Source organism: Taudactylus pleione, unplaced genomic scaffold (genome assembly GCF_031769625.1).
Source record: "Taudactylus pleione unplaced genomic scaffold, aTauple2 ptg000105l, whole genome shotgun sequence".
NCBI lineage: Eukaryota > Metazoa > Chordata > Amphibia > Anura > Myobatrachidae > Taudactylus > Taudactylus pleione.
The window spans coordinates 6,707,695-6,727,344 of NW_028284507.1; the positions used below are offsets into that span (position 1 = coordinate 6,707,695).

At 40.2% G+C, this 19,650-nt stretch overlaps 1 protein-coding gene across 1 annotated transcript; it reads left to right on the plus strand.

The window, feature by feature from the left end:
• Positions 1 to 1,170: 1,170 nt before the first annotated feature.
• LOC148525539 (gastrokine-1-like) lies at positions 1,171 to 7,956 on the plus strand. The gene is made up of 6 exons (XM_088470876.1): positions 1,171 to 1,182; positions 1,847 to 1,888; positions 2,295 to 2,432; positions 4,285 to 4,395; positions 6,096 to 6,231; positions 7,865 to 7,956. The coding sequence occupies exons 1-6, from the start codon at positions 1,171 to 1,173 to the stop codon at positions 7,954 to 7,956; spliced, it is 531 nt and encodes a 176-aa protein (XP_088327002.1).
• Positions 7,957 to 19,650: the final 11,694 nt, after the last annotated feature.

Sequence of the window (19,650 nt, forward strand, 5' to 3'; positions counted from 1 at the left end):
GGGCAGGGGGCGCTGTTTGGGCCTGTCAGTGTTCCAGTTTATTATCATTTTCACCTGTAGCTTCCTCTTATGTTATCCCCAGCATCTCTTGGCCCCCACTATCTCTTCCCTGACCCTTCCCCATGAGGCCATGGCCCTTTTTCAGGTGCACTATCTTATGTCCATATTTAAAAAATGGAGGGAGAGGCGCCAATGCTCTCGGGAACAGGGCACCAAAAAGTCTAGCTACGGCTCTGTAATTAAGCTTAGAGAATTAAAGCACTATGCCACATGGAAGTTCGCAATCCCGATAATGTACTGTAGATAAAGCTATGGGATACATAGACTTAAGTGTTTATTCTATCATACATAGGAAAATGTCAGCACGTGACATGTGGACAACCCTGCAGAAAGCATATGAGGATACGGGTGTCATGAAAATAATTAAGTTGAGTGAATGCACAAGTGGTGCTTAAAGATGTTTTGGTCAATGGATGTGAAATTGATAAGTGGATGCAGAAACTTCATAACATTCATTGATGAATTAGAACCATGTATACAACAATCAGGGGCAGGGACGCTGAGAATGGGGGTACTAATTACCCATGGATGGGCTTGATGGGTGGGGGGCTCGACGAGGGCCCACTTCTGCCAGCCCCCCCCTTACCTGTCAGCAGCCTGTGTCTCCTCAACCCAGCACATGCCACTACTATTTCCATTTTGCCATGTCCCCCCACCCCCATTTTACCCAGGCCCAGCAAAGCTCACTACGGCCCTTATCAGAGGTACAGTAGGACCAACAGTTTGAGCTGTTGAAACAGGTTGTAAATTCCTACAGAACACGTCTATGATATTATACCAGTATACATTGTAGCACAGGAAATGTCACACATCTCTTTCTGTGATCCTATCACTATAAAATTTAATTTTACACATGTCTAATCGAGTTATATATCATTATCATATATCTGTTTGTTTAGCATTCGGCCAAAACTTTATCCTATTAAATAAATTTGTCCTGTTAAGAAATGAATGATACTGTTATCGAGGTAATGCGTCACTTTGATATGGACCTTTTCCAGTGATTACTGATCTGGTTTTGGCCTATTTAACAAGGGCTCATTATCACACATATATATAGGAGACAGAATAGAACAAAGCTCCTGCTCCTAGTCTCCTCAGCCACGCAGAATGAAGGCTATTGTAAGTATCTGACATTCACACCATGCACCTCTGTCTCTAAATTCTATGCTACAAGAAGTGGAAGCTATTTAAAAAAATTATGAATGGTGTAAGCTTCAGATGTTTTGCTGGAGTATGTTGTGTCTGAATGTTGTTCTTTGAAATAACAATGCACCATATATTTTACAAACCCATTAGACACGCCAAGCCCAGAGGATTTTGATAACACCCTTTGTTCCCATGGCGGAGTACTGCAACCTTGGGCCGCTTACTTGTGTTTGCCACCCAAGCCCTCACTTACCAGATTTCAGTGCAGTACATATTTGTCCATTTGCCTGTGGTTTTAACAAAATATTACAACCACAGCTGGTACAGATATTACAGAGTCTTTTTTTTTTTTTTAAACCATTTTATCCTTTTTTGTACATGTTTCATATGAATATACAGTAACTAGAGCCAATTAACTAACATGGTCAACTGTAAATTCCTGTAGAGTGGACTGTATGCATTAAACACAACACATATTCAGCTGTCCAACTCATACTAGACAGATAAAAGCTAATTGCTGATTGGCTGCTGCAGCTCAGTGTTGTGGTACAAGTGGGCCCCATTGCCCCTCTCTTTTTGGATGAATGTTATCATTTTATAGGATAATAATACTTCTTCATGTCTATTCATTTTGCAGATCCTGCTCGCTGCCCTTCTTAGCGTTTCCTTGGCAACTGATGTAAGTTAAATGTCCTTTAAGTAACCGTATAATGAACGTACATATAGCCCATTAGTCAGGACTGATTTGAGTTGACTTAGAGTTCATGGCAATGATTTGGTGACCATGATTAAACACAGAAAGCATTATCTTAATCAGATCACCGTGATTAGAAATTACATGAATTTAACATTCCTCAGTGCTTGTGGTATTATTAATACCAGGAAGCAGCTTTGTACCATATCTATTATTCTGTCTCCAGAAAGGATTCATCTATCTTGTTTAGTGCATTGTCTACTAACAGTGCCCACCTGTTATGCAATGTTCTCTCCTGTGTCATTGTAGGCCTATGACAGGGGACTGTTAGCGGTCTCATTGTGCCAGACTTCTGTACTCATCTAATGTACTTGTCATTAACACATTGCAGAATATCAGCATCAACAATCAGGGTAATGACGGAGGCAACGTCCATCAGACAGTGAACATTGATAATCATGATAACATCGCCAACGTGAACCAATACAATGGCTGGCACTCATGGAATTCCATCTGGGACTACAACAGAGTAAGTGCCATCTACACTGCCACAGCTGCAGGTCCACACAGCCAGAGGCCCATTCACTGAAACTATTAACTTAGCATACTATGATTTCTATCTAGATATAGCACCGTACATAGTGCTACAAATCTTTCTACTAGTGCCACGTTCCCACCCAATCCTCCATCCCATTGAGTCTGTTCCCTAGAACAAAGGGACAAGGACATGTTGTAGATTTTTATTGTTATTATTGTTTATTTATAAGGCGCCACAAGGGTCCCATAGTGCTGTACTAGGGGAAAACGGACAGCAAGATACATAAGTACAGACTGATTACAATATATAAATTCACATAAACACATAATTACCAAGTGTAATTAGCATAATTATGTAGACCAGGAGGAGGTGGCTCTGCTCATAATACAAGTTTACAATCTATAGGGGATATGGGAATATGGCCTATAGTCTTTACCAAAAGCCTCAATGTCACTTGTTTGCATCTAGGGCCCATATTCAATTTGAGGTGAAAAGTCCGGATCCGCGATACTTTTTCGCCAATGACGTAATTTTCACCTGTTTTGCTTTTACCCCGTATTCAATTTGAAAGACTTTGCGTCTAGACAGAAAGTCAATGCAATGTACTAGGCAAAAAAGTTTCTCCTATGCATAGCAGACGGAAAAAAGTGCAGAATTGGGGTTTTGGGGTGCAACGTTGCGAGAAACCCCCTGCAGCCTTCACATAGTCCCCCAAAGGTAAACTGTGTCAAAAAAATAAAATAAAAAACACTTAAGGACACCCCATAAAATGACTTTGAAAAAAGGGGCAAAAAAAAAATGTTGGGGTACAAAGTTAAAAACTAGCGAACTTGTCTCTGGGCAGGGGGGTCCCCAAGTATGCCCCAGGTGTTTTTTTGATTGCAGGTGCTTGAGGCAGGTGGATTTTTTATGATTTTTTTCAACTTCACTTATATATATATATATGTTGTAATTTACATATACTGTATATATATATATATATATATATATACACATACTGTAAGTGGGTATATATATGTGTGTGTATTATATGTAATAGATAGATAGATGGATGGATGTAGACAAACTGGTCGCTGTAGAGTCCAGATATTCTTGAGGGTGCCAGGATATGATAAATGTAGGAAGTATTGAAAATGGAGCTCCACATTGTGATCAAACATCAAAGTGTTTACAAAAAAGCATCAGGAAATGAACAGCGCCGTTTCGGCCAGCCATGTGCCCAATATTTACTGCTGTGTGTGTTTGCGTGTGTGCGTGTGTGTGTGTGTCATACTTGCCAACTCTCCCTGATTGCCAGTTAGACTCCCTGAAATAGTAGTAATCTCCCTGACTCCCTGAAGAGTCTAGCAATCTCCCTGATGTCATCTTACCCCCCCCATTATGAAGCTGTTATATATATAAAAATACAGAGATATATACATTCAAATAGGATTATTAGTATCATTTCCTTGCATTGGTTATAAGGCACAATGATCCCTATGGATACATGCATTTTCTGAAAAGTATCAGTGTGTTTTCATCAACAATTAGATCTTACTAACTGCTTTGGGGCTTGTTCACATTTAAATGTAAGTCAGTTTTATGGTACGCCTCTCAGATGTAGCAGCACACGCCCACTTTACTGCTGCGCTTACAGATTTTGCTTTACCAATCTCCCTGAAATGCATTTTCAAAAGTAGGCAAGTATGGTGTGTAGGATGCAATAGTTGAAAAATTATTGCAATAGTTGAAAAATGAATTAATGAATTGTCAACATATTATAGAGATACAGTAAGGATCATGTTGGGCTGAAGTTGTCTTTCATTTATGAAATGTATTGACTGCCTCTTTGCTGTATTTGCAGGGCTTATTTGCTGCCAGGCTGATGTCCAAGAGAGTCTGTGTGGTTAGCAGGATGAACAGAAATGTGGTACCTAGTTTGGCACAACTAAGCAAAGTCAGCCAGGAGAAACAGGTAATCGGAGGCCGGTGGTGGGGCTGGGTGATGGTTTCCATAATGAGACCGATGGCAAAAAAATCCCAATTCTCTTTAAAACAGGGGTGGGCAACCTTTTCTCTGCCGTGGGTCATTTTGATATATATATAACATTATTCGCGGGCCTGTGCAAGGCACGCCCCCTCAGTGTGATGTCACACGAGGGTGGGGGTCACAATCGTCGGTGATTGCAGCAATGTCCGGAGCATCTTGAGGATGCTCCGGGGAGCTGTAAGGGCAGTGGTGTGATCGTCTGAAGCATCCTAAGGAAGCTCCAGGTGGCACTGCTGCACCCTGCTAGCCAGAATAGGCTAGCAGAAAAAAGCTCACAGGGCCAGACCAAATGATTCCATGGGCCTTAAACGGCCCCCGGGTCTAAGGTTCCCCATCCCTGCTTTAAAAGGTGTTGCTTAAAGAAAATGTAAATCACAACAGTGATGGGGTTGTACTAGAGCCCCTTAGCATGGCTTTTCCAATTATACCCCTTTTACACGTGAGCTAAAATCCGGGTTATTGCAGGGTTAACCCGGGTAGCTCCTTGGTGTAAAAGGGGACTGGGTTGGATTCCCGGGTGGAGTGACCCAGCAATCCAACCCAGGTAACTAGCAGGGTTTTACATGGGAATAACCTGTGAAATCCTGCAGTGTAACTTGGATCGGACCCTGTACGGTGACCTGGATTGTGCCGCATGCCTGCCGATTGGCCAGCTTCAGTAGCACTTGGAGATGACGTCATCTCCAAGCGTCCACTTCAACGCTGGTAAAGCCGGGTCTCTGCAGACCCGGCTCCGGTGTGAAAGGCACCGGCTCGGGAATATCCTGGGTCGGCCCCCGGGGAAATTCCGGGTCTGATCCAGATTGGAACCCTGTTCCAACCTCCGGGTCAGACCCGGTATTTCGGTATAAAATAGGGGTGAGCGGGTTCGGTTTTACTCGGATTTACTCGGATCTTTAAACGGCATTTTATTGGCTATCGCCTATCATGTGTTTTGGATAGCCAATATAATAAATCCGAATTTGCGGTAAAGTGGCGATAAGAACTGAGTAAATCCGAGTAAAACCGATCCTGCTCATCCAAAACACGTAAAGTCAATTATGACTTTTAAAGATAGAATGCTGTTGTCTTGTAAGTATCGGATATCTAGCTTAAGTGCCTTAAACATCTTTTTCTAAATTCGCATAAAAGACATCAAAACATAACATTTGAAAATTAGGCAAAAATCATGCAACACTGTTCTATATGTTATCTTACTACATCAATATTTACATGTAACCCTGCCAAGCGTAACAAGACAGGGTGGAGGCTCAGTGATCTGCAAACGTTTTATCGCACAAATGTACAATTTCACATAAACATAAAAATGGTTATTCTACATAGGAAGATACAACATGCCATAATAATCCATACATGGTGCCCAAGCAATGCTTATTCTCTGCAATGGTTGTTCTGGAATGCCCGAGGCTGTGGCTGCAGAGTACTTTTACATATTGATACTACAATGTTCTCTACAATCATTTTCAATAGAAATATACAGTGCTTTAGAACCTCAAAGAATGAATGGGATGTTTATCTTTTACTGTATTAAACAGATCTATGTGAAATGATTTTGCTTTCTTTGTCAAACCATCAATAATAAAGACTTTGCAGCATTTATGATATATACCATTTGCATATTACAGAACCCCAATGCTCCTCCACCACGATCTCTGACCTACACAGTGTCCCAGACCAGAGTCAAGAATGTCTCACAGTACGGAACCCACATTGAAGCTCTCTGTAATGGAATCCCAACTTTCTATGCCCAGGAGATGCAAGGTACCATAACAAGTTTTATTTATTTGTAGTATATTATAATTTTAAAAATATATATATTAATCAATCAATCAAATGCATTGATTGCAACTGATCACTGCCTGCTAAACTTCATTCTGCTCATCTACAAGAAGGTGGAAGATCCTAAATGATTATTACTTTTGAAGTGATTTTCCATCTGCAGATAACTTTAATCCATTGACTTGTACATGCCTCCCTTAAACTTTTTTTTAACAACTGTATTGCTGTTTTTTTTGTATTTCTATGTTTTTCACAAATACTTTTATATCATTGAGTCAGAAATGTTTCATAGTCTTGCCCATGGATAAAACCCAAATAAACATTGCTCTACTCTTTATACAATTACATTAACAGAGCAGCAGTGTTATGTCAAAGGTAAAATAAAAAAGAACAGCAATGCCTGTATGATGTAAAGGCCTGGGCAGAAAAGTCAGAATCAGGAAAGATACAATGATGATGTATTTAGTAAAATGAGCAGGAGCATGTGTACATACTAATACATTAAGGTTATCTAAGCCACTTTAGGTAATCTCATTACTTATGGATTAACATTGTAGCTATATATTTTTATTAGCTAATATGTATTCAAAGCTACTTACTAACGCTACAAGTATTTCAGCAGCTCGTAAAGCATTGTGCATGGTATAAATGTTACCTTTTAGATCAGTAAATGTAAATAAATATATGTCCTTTATGTGAGTGTAAAATAGTCATTACACTGTCTGCCATTGGTTGCCTTGATGTTTAGGAATGATGTCTTATTAGGGTAACATAATAATATATATGTATATGTATTCTTGACAACAGGTAAGGGAGGTCTTTGCTCGTGGATTGTGCCCAAACTCTGAGTTACCCCAGTAATAGTTTTCAATCCTCTCTTAAGGCCCCCATACATCAGCAATTGATTGTGGCAATTCTGCAATTTGCAATCGATTGTGTATAAAAATCTGCAATGTATGGGCTTCACAGATCTCAGATTGCAACCAAAAAGTGATTGGAATTGTTAAATCAGATTGTACAACATGTTGGATTTCACAGATGGATTGGGGCTGTAGATTGCTAGTTTATGGACATGATCAGCAGATTTGCAGACCATTAGTAGTAAAATGATGGACCTTTCAAGATTGGCAGATCTGTGTTTGCTGCAATCGATCTGCAAATTACTGAAAAAGATCTGTAATGTATGGGCGCAGATTGCTAGATTGGGAAATCCTAAAATCGGGCAATAAATCTTCAAATTGTTCAATTGTGGTTTTCAGATTGCTGATGTATGGGGGCCTTTACATATGGAACCATAACACGTTCTTCTGCATTGATACCATACACTGGTGCTGGCATTTAGCTCACTTGACTCGGCAATTAGCAGTCAGATAGAACATGTCTCACTTTTCAAGTTGAAGTGAAAAACTGATTTGCTGGTGATGTGATGTACACTAAAGGCTACCGCATCTGCATGGCTAGTATTAGTACTGTCATCTTTATTAATCTTTCACTTTCTTCTGATTTTTTTTTTTTATGTATAATTGTAACATCATTCAGCGGACATGGGCCAGTGGTGTGCCAAGCACTCATGTGATTACAAGCCGGTGTTACATCTCCTCTTGGTCTCTCTTAGGTGCTGGTCTGTTTGTGAACCTGCAGGGCTGTACTGACCTCGGCATACTGAGATTTTTGGGCATCTCTCTGTGTGGGAATATTGGATGCTAGACCTCCCACCCTCATTGCTCATAATCTAAGTACCCGTGCCTGGCTGCTGTGATTGTGCTCCCCCATCCTCCATCTCATCTCTTCTCATCTTTATTCTGCGTGTCCACTGGCCGGACTTTCCATGGTTTATTTTATATATAAAACAAGATGACATGTTATTAATAAAGAGCTACCGTGAACAAAGCTGGCTTATTTTTCCCATTCTTCCCTCTCTAAACTCTGTTAGTATTATTAGAAAACATTTAGGACACGTTATTCTACAATGATGTACAATAGCAAAACATAACTCAAGAACATAACAGAAAAAGAACGTAGAACAAGCACTGGCACAATAGCTTGTAGCAGCCACAGTATTCAACTAATAGGTGTCCACCAAAAACCTAATAGTCAGATCACAGAAAAGAGATCGTTAAACACTTGCAACACTGCTAATTCTTTAGAGATCCCCTTCCTGTAGTTGAAGATTATTTCCTTTCAAGTACGTGACAGATGTAAATGTGTAAATCTAGAGGTTCCAACATGTCAATCACTTTCAATGCCTCAGATGCGGTACTCTCTCATATAAGGGACTCTCTCATATAAGGGAATGGTGTGTCCGGTAGCTCATCATTTAGTAAGCATGAACCAACAGAGAATAACAAGAAACAACAAAAATGGTGCATGTATGTCCAAGATAAGTGAAGTTCTGACTCCAAATGCACACTGCAAATATTAGGCTTACACTGTTATGAATGCATCACACATAAAAACATCAGGATGAATATCCTTAAATGGTAGAAATTAAACCGTACCATTTTCAGCACCTGGCTAGGTGGTAAAAGTGAGTAAAAAATGAAAGGTTCCGGAATCCTTTCCTCCTCCCTTCAAGCAACACTACCCGGTTGTATGACCCAGAGGATTGTATGACCCTGAGGAAGAGTCTCTGACTCGAAACGCGTTGGTGGCATTATATAGACTCTCGTGTACTTACCTGAAACCTGACTACTACAATTCATTTACAGCCGGGCAGTGTTGCTTGAAGGGAGGAGGAAAGGACTCATACCTCCCTACATACTATTCAGACCTCTGCAGCTGGGCATATGCCACGCAGCATAATGCACCTGCCCTCCCATACCACTCAGACCTCTGCACATACTGAGCAAATGCCACTCAGACAGAACAGATCCCTGCCCCCATACCACTCAGACCTTCCCTCACTCAACTCAGACCTCTGCACATCCTGGGCATATGCCACACAGAACAGCAAACATGCCCCCCCCTCCCCGTACCACTCGGACCGCTCCACATGCTGGGTATATGCCACGCAGAGCTCCCAGCAACATGCCACCCACATATCGCACAAATTTCCCCATATGCTGGATATATATATCACTCACATCTCCCCACACATACCCCATTAGCCACTCAGACTTGTCCACATACCTCCATTGGGAACACCAGTGACCATCCTGAATTTATCTAGTAGATTTAAGGCAAAAATTACTGACGTGGGTCTGACAGGCAAGATAGCTCTAATCGGACATCATTTCAATATGATGCATAGAAAAGTAATTGTATCATCTGCCAGTGAGCATCTATATTATCTGTATTCATCCTGCCATAATATAGCTGATATAGTAAGTATAATACATTTAGATCTGAGTTTAGAAAATACTTATGTTGTGCATATATTATTGTCAACCCAGATAATTTGCAATTAAATTTATGCAATGAGAAAACAAACTGAATTCAAATGCAAAACTACTGCATGAGCAACAGAAATAATGAGAAAAAGGGACAATAGGGAAAGTTTTTACTGTCTAATTTTGGTTGTCTATGCCTGTGCACATCAATAGTTTGTCAGATCTCAATTAGAATTATACTTCCAAAGAATCATTCTGAATTACTAAACCTGTTAGCGTAAGAACAAAATGCAGAGCTTTAAAAAATGAAGAGATTAAGCAAAGACTATTCTGAATGGTTTCATATAAAAACCATTGGTTTACTGTAAACCGTGTGTGGATTAGATGCTATCATTTTAAAGGCTAAACCAGCTTTAAAATAATTGGCACTTTAAAAATACGGGGAGACTCACATAAATACCCACAAAATGTGAAGATTACAAGCTATTACATTTAGCCCCCAGCCTTCCAACTCAAACTTGCCTTCTTTTGAAAAAGCATTTCAGGGAGATTGTGAAAGCAACGAGCGCGGCGGTAAAGTGGGCGTGTGCTGCTACATCTGAGAGACGTGTCATAAAATTGACTTCCATCCAAATGTAAATGAGCCCCAAAGCAGTTAGTAAGATCTACTTGTTGATGAAAACATAGGTACCATTGTGCCTTTTAGAACCAATATATGGAAATTACACTAATGATCCTATTTGAATGTATATATCTCTGGTTTTTTTTGGTATTTAACAACTTCATAATGGAGTTAAGGTGTAATCAGGGAGATTGCTAGACTCTTCAGGGAGTCAGGGTGATTGCTGCTATTTCAGGGAGTCAGTTGGCAAGTATGTTCCAACGGCAAGAAAAAAAATGTCAGTTTGACTCTGAACACTATAAAGCAGATTCTAGAACATACAGTATATGTTTGTGCATGAGTAATTTTAAATATGTTAACAATGTTAAAAAGAAAGGTTTTATTACATAAACTGAATTTGGTAAGAAATTGAAAACCACATAATTATTCTGTCATCAAATGCGGAATTGCTGCCGCCTCTAAATCCAGAGCAGAGTAATTCATGAATCAGCGCAGACTGTAAGTGCATAAGTCAAGAATAAAACTCATTTAACTTGTCATGAAATGTACTATCGTAAAAATCATTCTTACTGAAATGTGATCAATAGCCATTTACACTGACAGATAAATATATTTTAAAAGCAGAAAAAAAAGCAATTTGTCCAAGTATAAATATTTTCAATTCATCTTCTGCTATTCTGCAAGGCATATTATGCTGAAAGATCACTTTATAAAGAATATTTCTTGGCAATAGAATATAGGGATTCTCCTATGTCTAAAAATGATCTGTTCACAAGTAATTTTCATGGTACCGCTACTGGCATAAATAATGCTTCCGCATTGAGTGGCCACAACAAACTCAGTCAGCTCATGTCAGACACACACACACACACACACACACACACACACACACACACACATATCCTGAGGACGGGGCTGTGACCCCGAAAACGTTTGACAATATATACTTTTGCTATTTGTGATCATCGACTCTGAGTGCACCGGAGCAAGCTGTCTGATTTATATGAGTGCTGGCAGATTGAGACCTCTTTATATATATTATATATATATATATATATATATATATATAAATACCCTGTCACTAAGCAAGCTAATCACCTGCAGAGTAAACAAAAAACCAGCACTCACGTTTAGATGAATCCACAGGTTTATTCACAAGGCATGTAAACAGACATACCACATAGCTATCAGTGGCCCAACGATCGTTTCAACTGTACAGAAGTACTTGTTCCACTACAGCTGGAAAGCCAGAAGTTGTCTACCTTGGTCTAATTACAACAATATAAAATTAAATATAGCAGCCACATTATTATAATATAAACTGGTGTACTGAGTCTTGTCTAGCTGGACATGTAACTTTCTCCTTTTCTGATTGAGAATAGAACAGAATTTGTTAAAACACAAAAGAAATCGTATTCTTCCAAAAAGGCAATGTAACCTTTAGCAACCGTGCATATTATTATATTATTATAGCTGCTTTCCAAAGGCAGAGATGGCACAATCACTAAACCATGAACCTTGTCATTTACAAGACTTCCCAAGTAGTCATCTGCCTTTGAGATACTGCCTCCAGCATTCCAAAGTCTGTGTTCCTATAAGTAAACCCCATTGTTCTTACATTGTGTTCTAGATCCAAGCTTCTATGGAACGGGCTGCTCCACCAGTGGCATCATAAACATCCTGGGCATCACTATCTGCGGGGTTCCGGACAGCTGCTTACAGTAGTTCTCTCATCCAGCGCTCTCATCTTCTGCCTCATCTTCTGCTTCTTTTCATTTACAAGTGACTTGTTTCATTTTCATTTCATGATTTAATAGAAAGTGTAATTAAACACATGGCTTGTATAAAACATGTTCTTCTATAATAAATGTTTTGCTTCACACAAATCATTTCATTGAGTCTCTTTAATTATTATCATTTGTAAACCTAATAAAACTCCAGTATCTGTTACTTTATACCATCCAGTCTCACATTTGATTGTACCATGTGCAGTGCATCTTGCCAAGAGCCCTTATGTGCCAAGCTGAGGGGCCAATGTAAACGTGACCCCTCTTCTAATGTTCACAAAACGTCTTAAGCTGTAAAGAGCAATATACACTATTAGTAACACAAATATGGTATTTGTCATTTTTTTTTATATCTTCCAAAAGGTAGAAAAAAACTATTTGGAATTTATCAGCAAATAATCATCATTCTCTACAATTTGCTGCCTCTTAAAACCTGGCAGAGACACCAAAAGAGAGGTGGGCCAGGTACAGTTTACCCAGGCCTAAGCCTGGCTAGGGTGCCGAAGTCAGCAGGGAAGGCAATTCACACTTTTACAGTACCACACAGTAGCTGACTTTTCGCTCCACATCGGAGGTTTTCCGGGAATAAAGTATCGGGCACGCATCCCCGTATTCATTTAGGAATGTGCAAAAACGGGAGCCGGCGGAAAGGTAAGTTTCGCAAAAAACTGGAATTTTTGGGAATTGTTCCTGAACCCCCCTAAAGATGTCCAGACATGGGGAATCACTATGGGTACCCCTGTTTTGGCTGCTGAAGGGAACTCAGGTTTTTAAATAGCCGCAGCAGGTGCTTTTTTGCGCCTGTGAAGAAGGGGTGAAGAATAGCACTTAGGTTTTTTTTTGCAAAAAAATAAAATATGCCCATCAAATTTGGGGTACATGAAAAAGGTGCAAGCATATTTTTAAGTCCCTAAAGTGCATTTTGAAAAATTCTTCAAAAATGCACCTGCTGTTACCACCCGCATTCTTTAAAACACCCGCCGCTTACTTAGGAACTGAATTAATTTGGCTATTTTAAAACTTGTTCCCCATATTAATTTTTTTTCACCCCAAAATTAAAATATTTTTTTTAAGGTGTCCCTATTTTTTTTTTTTTTTTTTTACTTTTTTTGACACAGTTCGTTTTTAGGGGTGCAGGCTATTTTTTTAAAGCTTGCAACCCAAAACCCCCAATTCTGCACTTTTTCTGTGGTGAAAACTTATACCTGCGAAAAGCCTTTGAAATTAAATACGGGAATAATTGAAACATGCAAAAATGAAGTCATCGCCGATAATTTATTGCCGATTCTGACTTTTGGCAGCCTAATTGAATATGGCCCAATGAGGTAGATGAAGCAGTGAAAAGCGTGGAGAAGTGTGCCAGTGGAGAAGTGTGCCATGGCAACCAATCAGCTTTGATGTTGCATTTATTAAGTACATTCTATTACATGATAGGTAGGAGCTGATTGGTTGCCATGGGCAACTTCTCTACTGGCACACTTCTCCACGCTTTTCATTTTTTTATTTTACGTACTGTACTTTACTATGGCTATAGCCTTTAGAAAATGATTTATAACTTATCTATTTATTCTGTGCCCAAAACAATTGCATAGCTAAAGCTGGGTACACACCAGTGGCGGCCCCAGGGGTGGGGCTGCAGCCAGGGGCATTTTAAGGGAGGAGAGGGCCCGTGTGCATTCCGCGTGCGGGGCCCCCTCCTCTCTCCCTGGTGGCCGGCAGCCGACTGACGCGGCTGGCCAGCCACCACAGAAGCAGTAGACTCCGGGCACACTCTAGTGTCCGGAGTCTACTGCGCATGCGCAGAACACCGGAAAAATGGCCGCGGCGGCCATTTTTCCGGTGTTCTGAGCAGCAGTGACACCCGACGCAGGACCTCGGACAGGTAAGTTTAAAAAAAATATGGGTGCAGTGTGTGCGGTGCGGGGCCCCCCTGGACCGGGGGCCCGTGTGCCCCGCACACATTGCACCCATTATAGACACGTCACTGGCTGCACCGCAGTCCAAAATTCAAATAGGGGAATAACACCAACTGCCAGTGAGTCCCAGCCATCTGTTTTTGGCAGTGTTTGAAATGGCAGTTGGTTTGGCTTCGAATTTTGGACTGCGCTGCAGTCCCACCTCTGGAGCCGCCACTGGTACACACTGACAGATTTATTGGCCGATCAATTGATCGGCCAATATATCTGGTGCCCATCAGCCAGTGTGTACCAGAGATATATACTGTACATACAGTATACACTACCATTCAAAAGTTTGGGGTCACTTAGAAATTTCCTTATTTTTTAAAGAAAAGTACTGTTTTTTTCAATGAAGATAACATTAAATTAATCAGAAATACTCTCTATACATTGTTAATGTGGTAAATGACTATTCTAGCTGCAAACGTCTGTTTTTTTAAAGGAATATCTACATAGGTGTATAGAGGCCCATTTCCAGCAACCATCACTCCAGTGTACTAATGGTACACGGTGTTTGCTAAGCGTGTTAGAAGACTAATGGATGATTAGAAAACCCTTGAAAACCCTTGTGCAATTATGGTCGCAAAGCTGAAAACGGGTTTGCTCGTTAGAGAAGCTATAAAACTGGCCTTCCTTTGAGCTAGTTGAGTATCTGAAGCATCACATTTGTGGGTTCGATTACACTCTCCAAATGGCCAGAAAAAGAGAACTTTCATGTGAAACTCGACAGTCTATTCTTGTTCTTAGAAATGAAGGCTATTCCATGCGAGAAGTTGCCAAGAAACTGAACATTTCCTACAACGGTGTGTACTACTCCCTTCAGAGAACAGCACAAACAGGCTCTAACCAGAGTAGAAACAGAAGTTGGAGGCCCTGGTGCACAACTGTGCAAGAAGATAAATACATTAGAGTCTCTAGTTTGAGAAATAAATGCCTCACAAGTCCTCAACTGCCAGTTTCATTAAATGGTACCCACAAAACGCCAGTGTCAATGTCTACAGTGAAGAGCCTACTCCGGGATGCTGACCTTCTAGGCAGAGTGGCAAAGAAAAAGCCATATCTGAGACTGGCCAATAAAAGGAAAATATTAATATGGGCAATAGAACACAGACATTGGGCAGAGGAAGATTGGAAAAAAGTGTTATGGACAGACGAATCAAAGTTGAGGTGTTTGGATCACACATAAGAACATTTGTTATATTTACTAAAGCTGGGCACAATAAGAATGGGTCAAATGCAGTAGCCAATACAAGACTAGGCCAGGTTAGGCTGGGTACACAATAACAGGGTGACCTGCAGCATGGGCAGGGGCGTATCTATAATGGGTGCAGGGTGTGCGGGGAACACGGGCCCCTGGGTCCAGAGGGGCCCCGCACTGCACACCCTGCACCCATAATATTACTTACCTCTCCGGAGTCCCACGTCGGCGCGGGCATCCGGCGCTGTAAAACGACTGGAAAATGGCCGTGGCTGCCATTTTCCCATCATTTGCGCATGCACAGTACAGGGAAAATGGCCACCGCGCCCATTTTCCCGGTGACCTGTGCAGACACTCTAGACCCTGGGCACACTCTAGTGCCCAGAGTCTATAACTCCGGCGCTGGCCGCGCACAGCTCAGTGCGTTGCCGGCCGCCAGGTGGAGAGGAAGGGGCCCGTGTCGTAGACTGCACACGGGCCCCCTTCTCTCTAGAAATGCCCCTGAGCATGGGCCCCAGTCTAGTTAGCATGGAGCTAATATCACTGTAAAAACTGGGCCTTAAAAAAAGAATACTCCCCTAAGGGACAATTAGGCCCATACTGAATGGCACTGGAGCTTATTCTGGCACATCCAGGGCGGTTGTACCAGGTAATATTAGAAAGCAAAAATTAGAATAAATACAACAGTGAATATAGTCTCAGTAAAGCCTGGCAACCAATGACTGATCAGCGATCCGGCTGACTCACAGCAACTAAACTAAACTTAGGCCAATCAATACGTAGTGAGAACTTAATGTGTTACTTACATAAGATTAGACTTCCAGAAGCTCAAAGACATGGCTCATCCATAGCTTATATGAGTAGAAAAACTGTCAATATATAAGGGGGTCTATTTACTAAGCTTTGTTAGAAGATAAAGTGAATGGTGATAAGGTACCAGTCAATCAGCTCCTAACTGCCATTTTTCATACACAGTGTGTGACATGGCAGTTAGGAGCTGATTGGCTGGTACCTTATCACCATTCACTTTATCTCCTAACACAGCTTAGTAAATAGACCCCTAAGTCTTCAATGTAGAAATGCTACAATCCTCAGAGCACATCAGGCATTTCAACCCTCCAAGGAGATACCAACTACTGCGACTATGAGAATTTTGTAACCTAACCAAACCAGAGATGTGCGGGCAGAGCCGTAACTAGACTTTTTGGTACCCTGTGCCAAAAAGAGCATTGGTGCCCCCCCCCTATTTTTCAATAAGACCCCCCCCTGAAAAAAGGGCCATGGCCTCATGGGGAAGGGCGAGGGAAGAGATAGGGGAGGCCAGGAGATGCTGGGGATAAAAGATGAGGAAGCTTCAGGTAAGAATTATAATAAATAGAAAATTGACAGGTCACACTACCCTAGTTATGGCCCTGTGTGTGGGTTTGGTTCCCAGAGAACCAACAACAACCGAATTTAGGGGTTCCGAATCGAACTGAGTCCGAGTTTGAAATTACTTTGGGGTACCGAGTCGAACTGAGTCCCGGTTCGGATCTTTACATGGTTCAGAACCCAGATTTTAAAACCGAACTCGGGTTTTGGATTGCATGCTAAAAGGTCAAAATTACATAATTTTAGCTTGGTTTTGTTTTTGTTTTTTTTAAAGAATTTTTTTTTTTAAATAAACAGATCCAAAACCAAAAACAAAACACGTGAGGGTGGTTTTGCAAAACCGAAACCAAAACATGAAGATGAATCCGGATCAAAAAACAAAACACGGGGGCCGGCACACATCTCTAATGCAAACCCGTATCAAACATACTACATATAGGTACAGATCAACCAAGTTTATTTACTAATAAAACTCTTACACCAGCTCTAAGTAGGATTCTTTATTGACATTTATCGCAAAAAAAAACAATTAACCTATTGCCACTATTTAGCAAACAAATATTGCAGGGACCACTGAGAATAAAACCAGAATCACACTGAACACCATGGCAGTAGGAAGTTGCTATATAAACGGTTCTTCAGCTTCCAGGTTTTATCGATGGGTAAAAACAATTTGCTAAATTTTATTGTTTTTGACACTCATCTTGTGACTATCGGTAAATATGTTCCTGTGACTGAATCCAAACTTTTTACTTACTGTAAGAGCACTTTTACTAGTACATTAAATACACCTTATTGTTTGTAGACATTTATTTTCTCTTATAATAAATATCTGTATGTTGCTGACATCTAGTGGTGATTTTATATAATACCATACAATCCCATCCATTATAGAAGTACAGTACTCTATATAAGGCCCCTTATTTATAACGTCACCCTCTCTTGCTACGAGGCATTTATTTCGTAACCATTAGTTTTAGTCTGTGTTTTAAGATGGCATTATACAGATGGAGCATTGTAGATGCCACAGAGATATGTAAATTCTTAAATGCTATTTTGTAATCCTGTGATTTTTTGCTATATTTTGGGGTGTTTTATACAGTTTGTAAACCCTCTAGGACTAGGTTCATATTAATACTGCACATGACAGCTGGACATGATTGTATTATTAGATTATATGTAGAGCTGGGATATTTATGTAAATGCATTGTTTTCCTGGCCAATAAGTTGCTTTTTGATTACAGCTACAAATTTTAGGATTAGTTGATAATATATATTTTTATGTTATGTGTTGGATATATTTTGCCACATATTTCAACAGATATTGCTACATATTTCTGTAGATATTTTGCAACATGATACTATATAGAAATAGTCAAAAAAAAGAGATGTAAGAAGACCCTTTTCTGGGCACACTTACTGTATAGAAAATATATTGCTGTATAAAATGTAACTTTTATTAATTATCAAATTAAAATGTAACAGACACAATTAGGTACAACAAATTTCTGACATAGGTAAAAGCAGAATATGATTAGGCGAAAAAAACATGTAGGGTAATGTGTATATTTGAATCACAGTCTAACGTGAGATTTCCCCTAGAAAAGTGAAACCCAAATGTTGATATTGACATGTAGATAGATGACTTTCCTGAAACAAAATAGAGTTCAATACATAAAATGATGCAAATTCATTTGAAACAGTAAAAAAACTAAATTGATAAAGATATTGAAGTTAATCATCACAATGTTATAACACTAGTGTGACTCCAAACTCATTTCCATATATTTTAGCAGGAATAGTGTATCCTCATATATGTTGCAACTACATGTAGATTTCAATTAGTACAATTGTAAACCCCAAGGCAGAAGTTGTAATACAAAGATTCCTTGTGGTTCTTCAGCTTTGTAAAGTTGGCATCTCTCCATAAGATAATTTTATTTTGCCCTTAGTAAATAAGCCCTAAAGATCAGTTAGAATTTCACCAATGAAGTTTTTGTATCCATATCCTAATAAAGTATGCTTTGGCCGGCATCTGAATGATATTATGTCAGGCTCCTCCAGGCAGTCTTGGGAAAAACAATATTCGGATTTATATCTGTGATTCCAGCCCAAGCTGTCAACATGATAATTTTTATCTCTGGCCTGGGACGTCAAGCAGTGGCCTGGATCCAGTCCAGTATGTGGCCAGTGTGCTCAGTGTATCTCTTGGCTTGTAACTAATCGCTGATTAAGACATTAATACTCAGTCAATGAGTTTCGTCAATGAGTTATCTAAAGTAAAGATGGTTGGTAGGGAGGGACACTTGGCACAAATTTAATACGAGAACAAATTGAAAACTCAAATGTCTAAATCATTTCTGTACAACTTGCATTTGTATTTATTCATAAGTATAGTAAAATAAAACTCACCACTCGCTTAAAAAAGAACTTACAGAGGGGCAACCAACGTCTGATCATAAATTCTACATAAGACACATAGGCCCTCATTCAGAGCCACTCGCAAACAGCAGTACGCTCGTTGCATTCCGTTGTTGACTAACCGCGCATGCGTCGGTGTAACACTGCGCATGTGCGTACGACAGATTGCGAGTTTTTTTGGTCTCGTTCGTCAAATAGCGTACAGGAAGTGACATGTCAAATGTGATTGACAGAACAGGGCGTTTTTGGGTGTTGACGGGGGTGGAGATGGAAAAACGCAGGCGTGGCGAGGCGTTTTTGGGGCGTACATACATTAGCAGATGCGAGCGTAAAATGTGTACGGACCGACTCATACGTCACTGGATGATCCTCTTTCCCTTCAAAATGCTCGCACAGCTTAGGGTCTGGATTACTCGACCACATTGGCGATGGCCTTCACCTCCATCCCGGCACTCCTCGATGTTGCTGCGATTAATCGCGGGTGGTCTGAACAGCAATTAGTGGTGGATTGAAAACCGGCTTGGTATGTGTATTGAAAGCAGTTTTTTGTGTTAGCACAAAAGCGTACGCAGGTGGAAATCATAGCTGCTAATGTGATGATTACACAATCAATTTACGTACATTTGTGGTATTTTCTTTGGGGCTCAATTTGTTGGTTAGGGCCTATTGTAACAATAATGTCATCATGTTTTTTGGTTTTTTCCCTTTTTCTTTT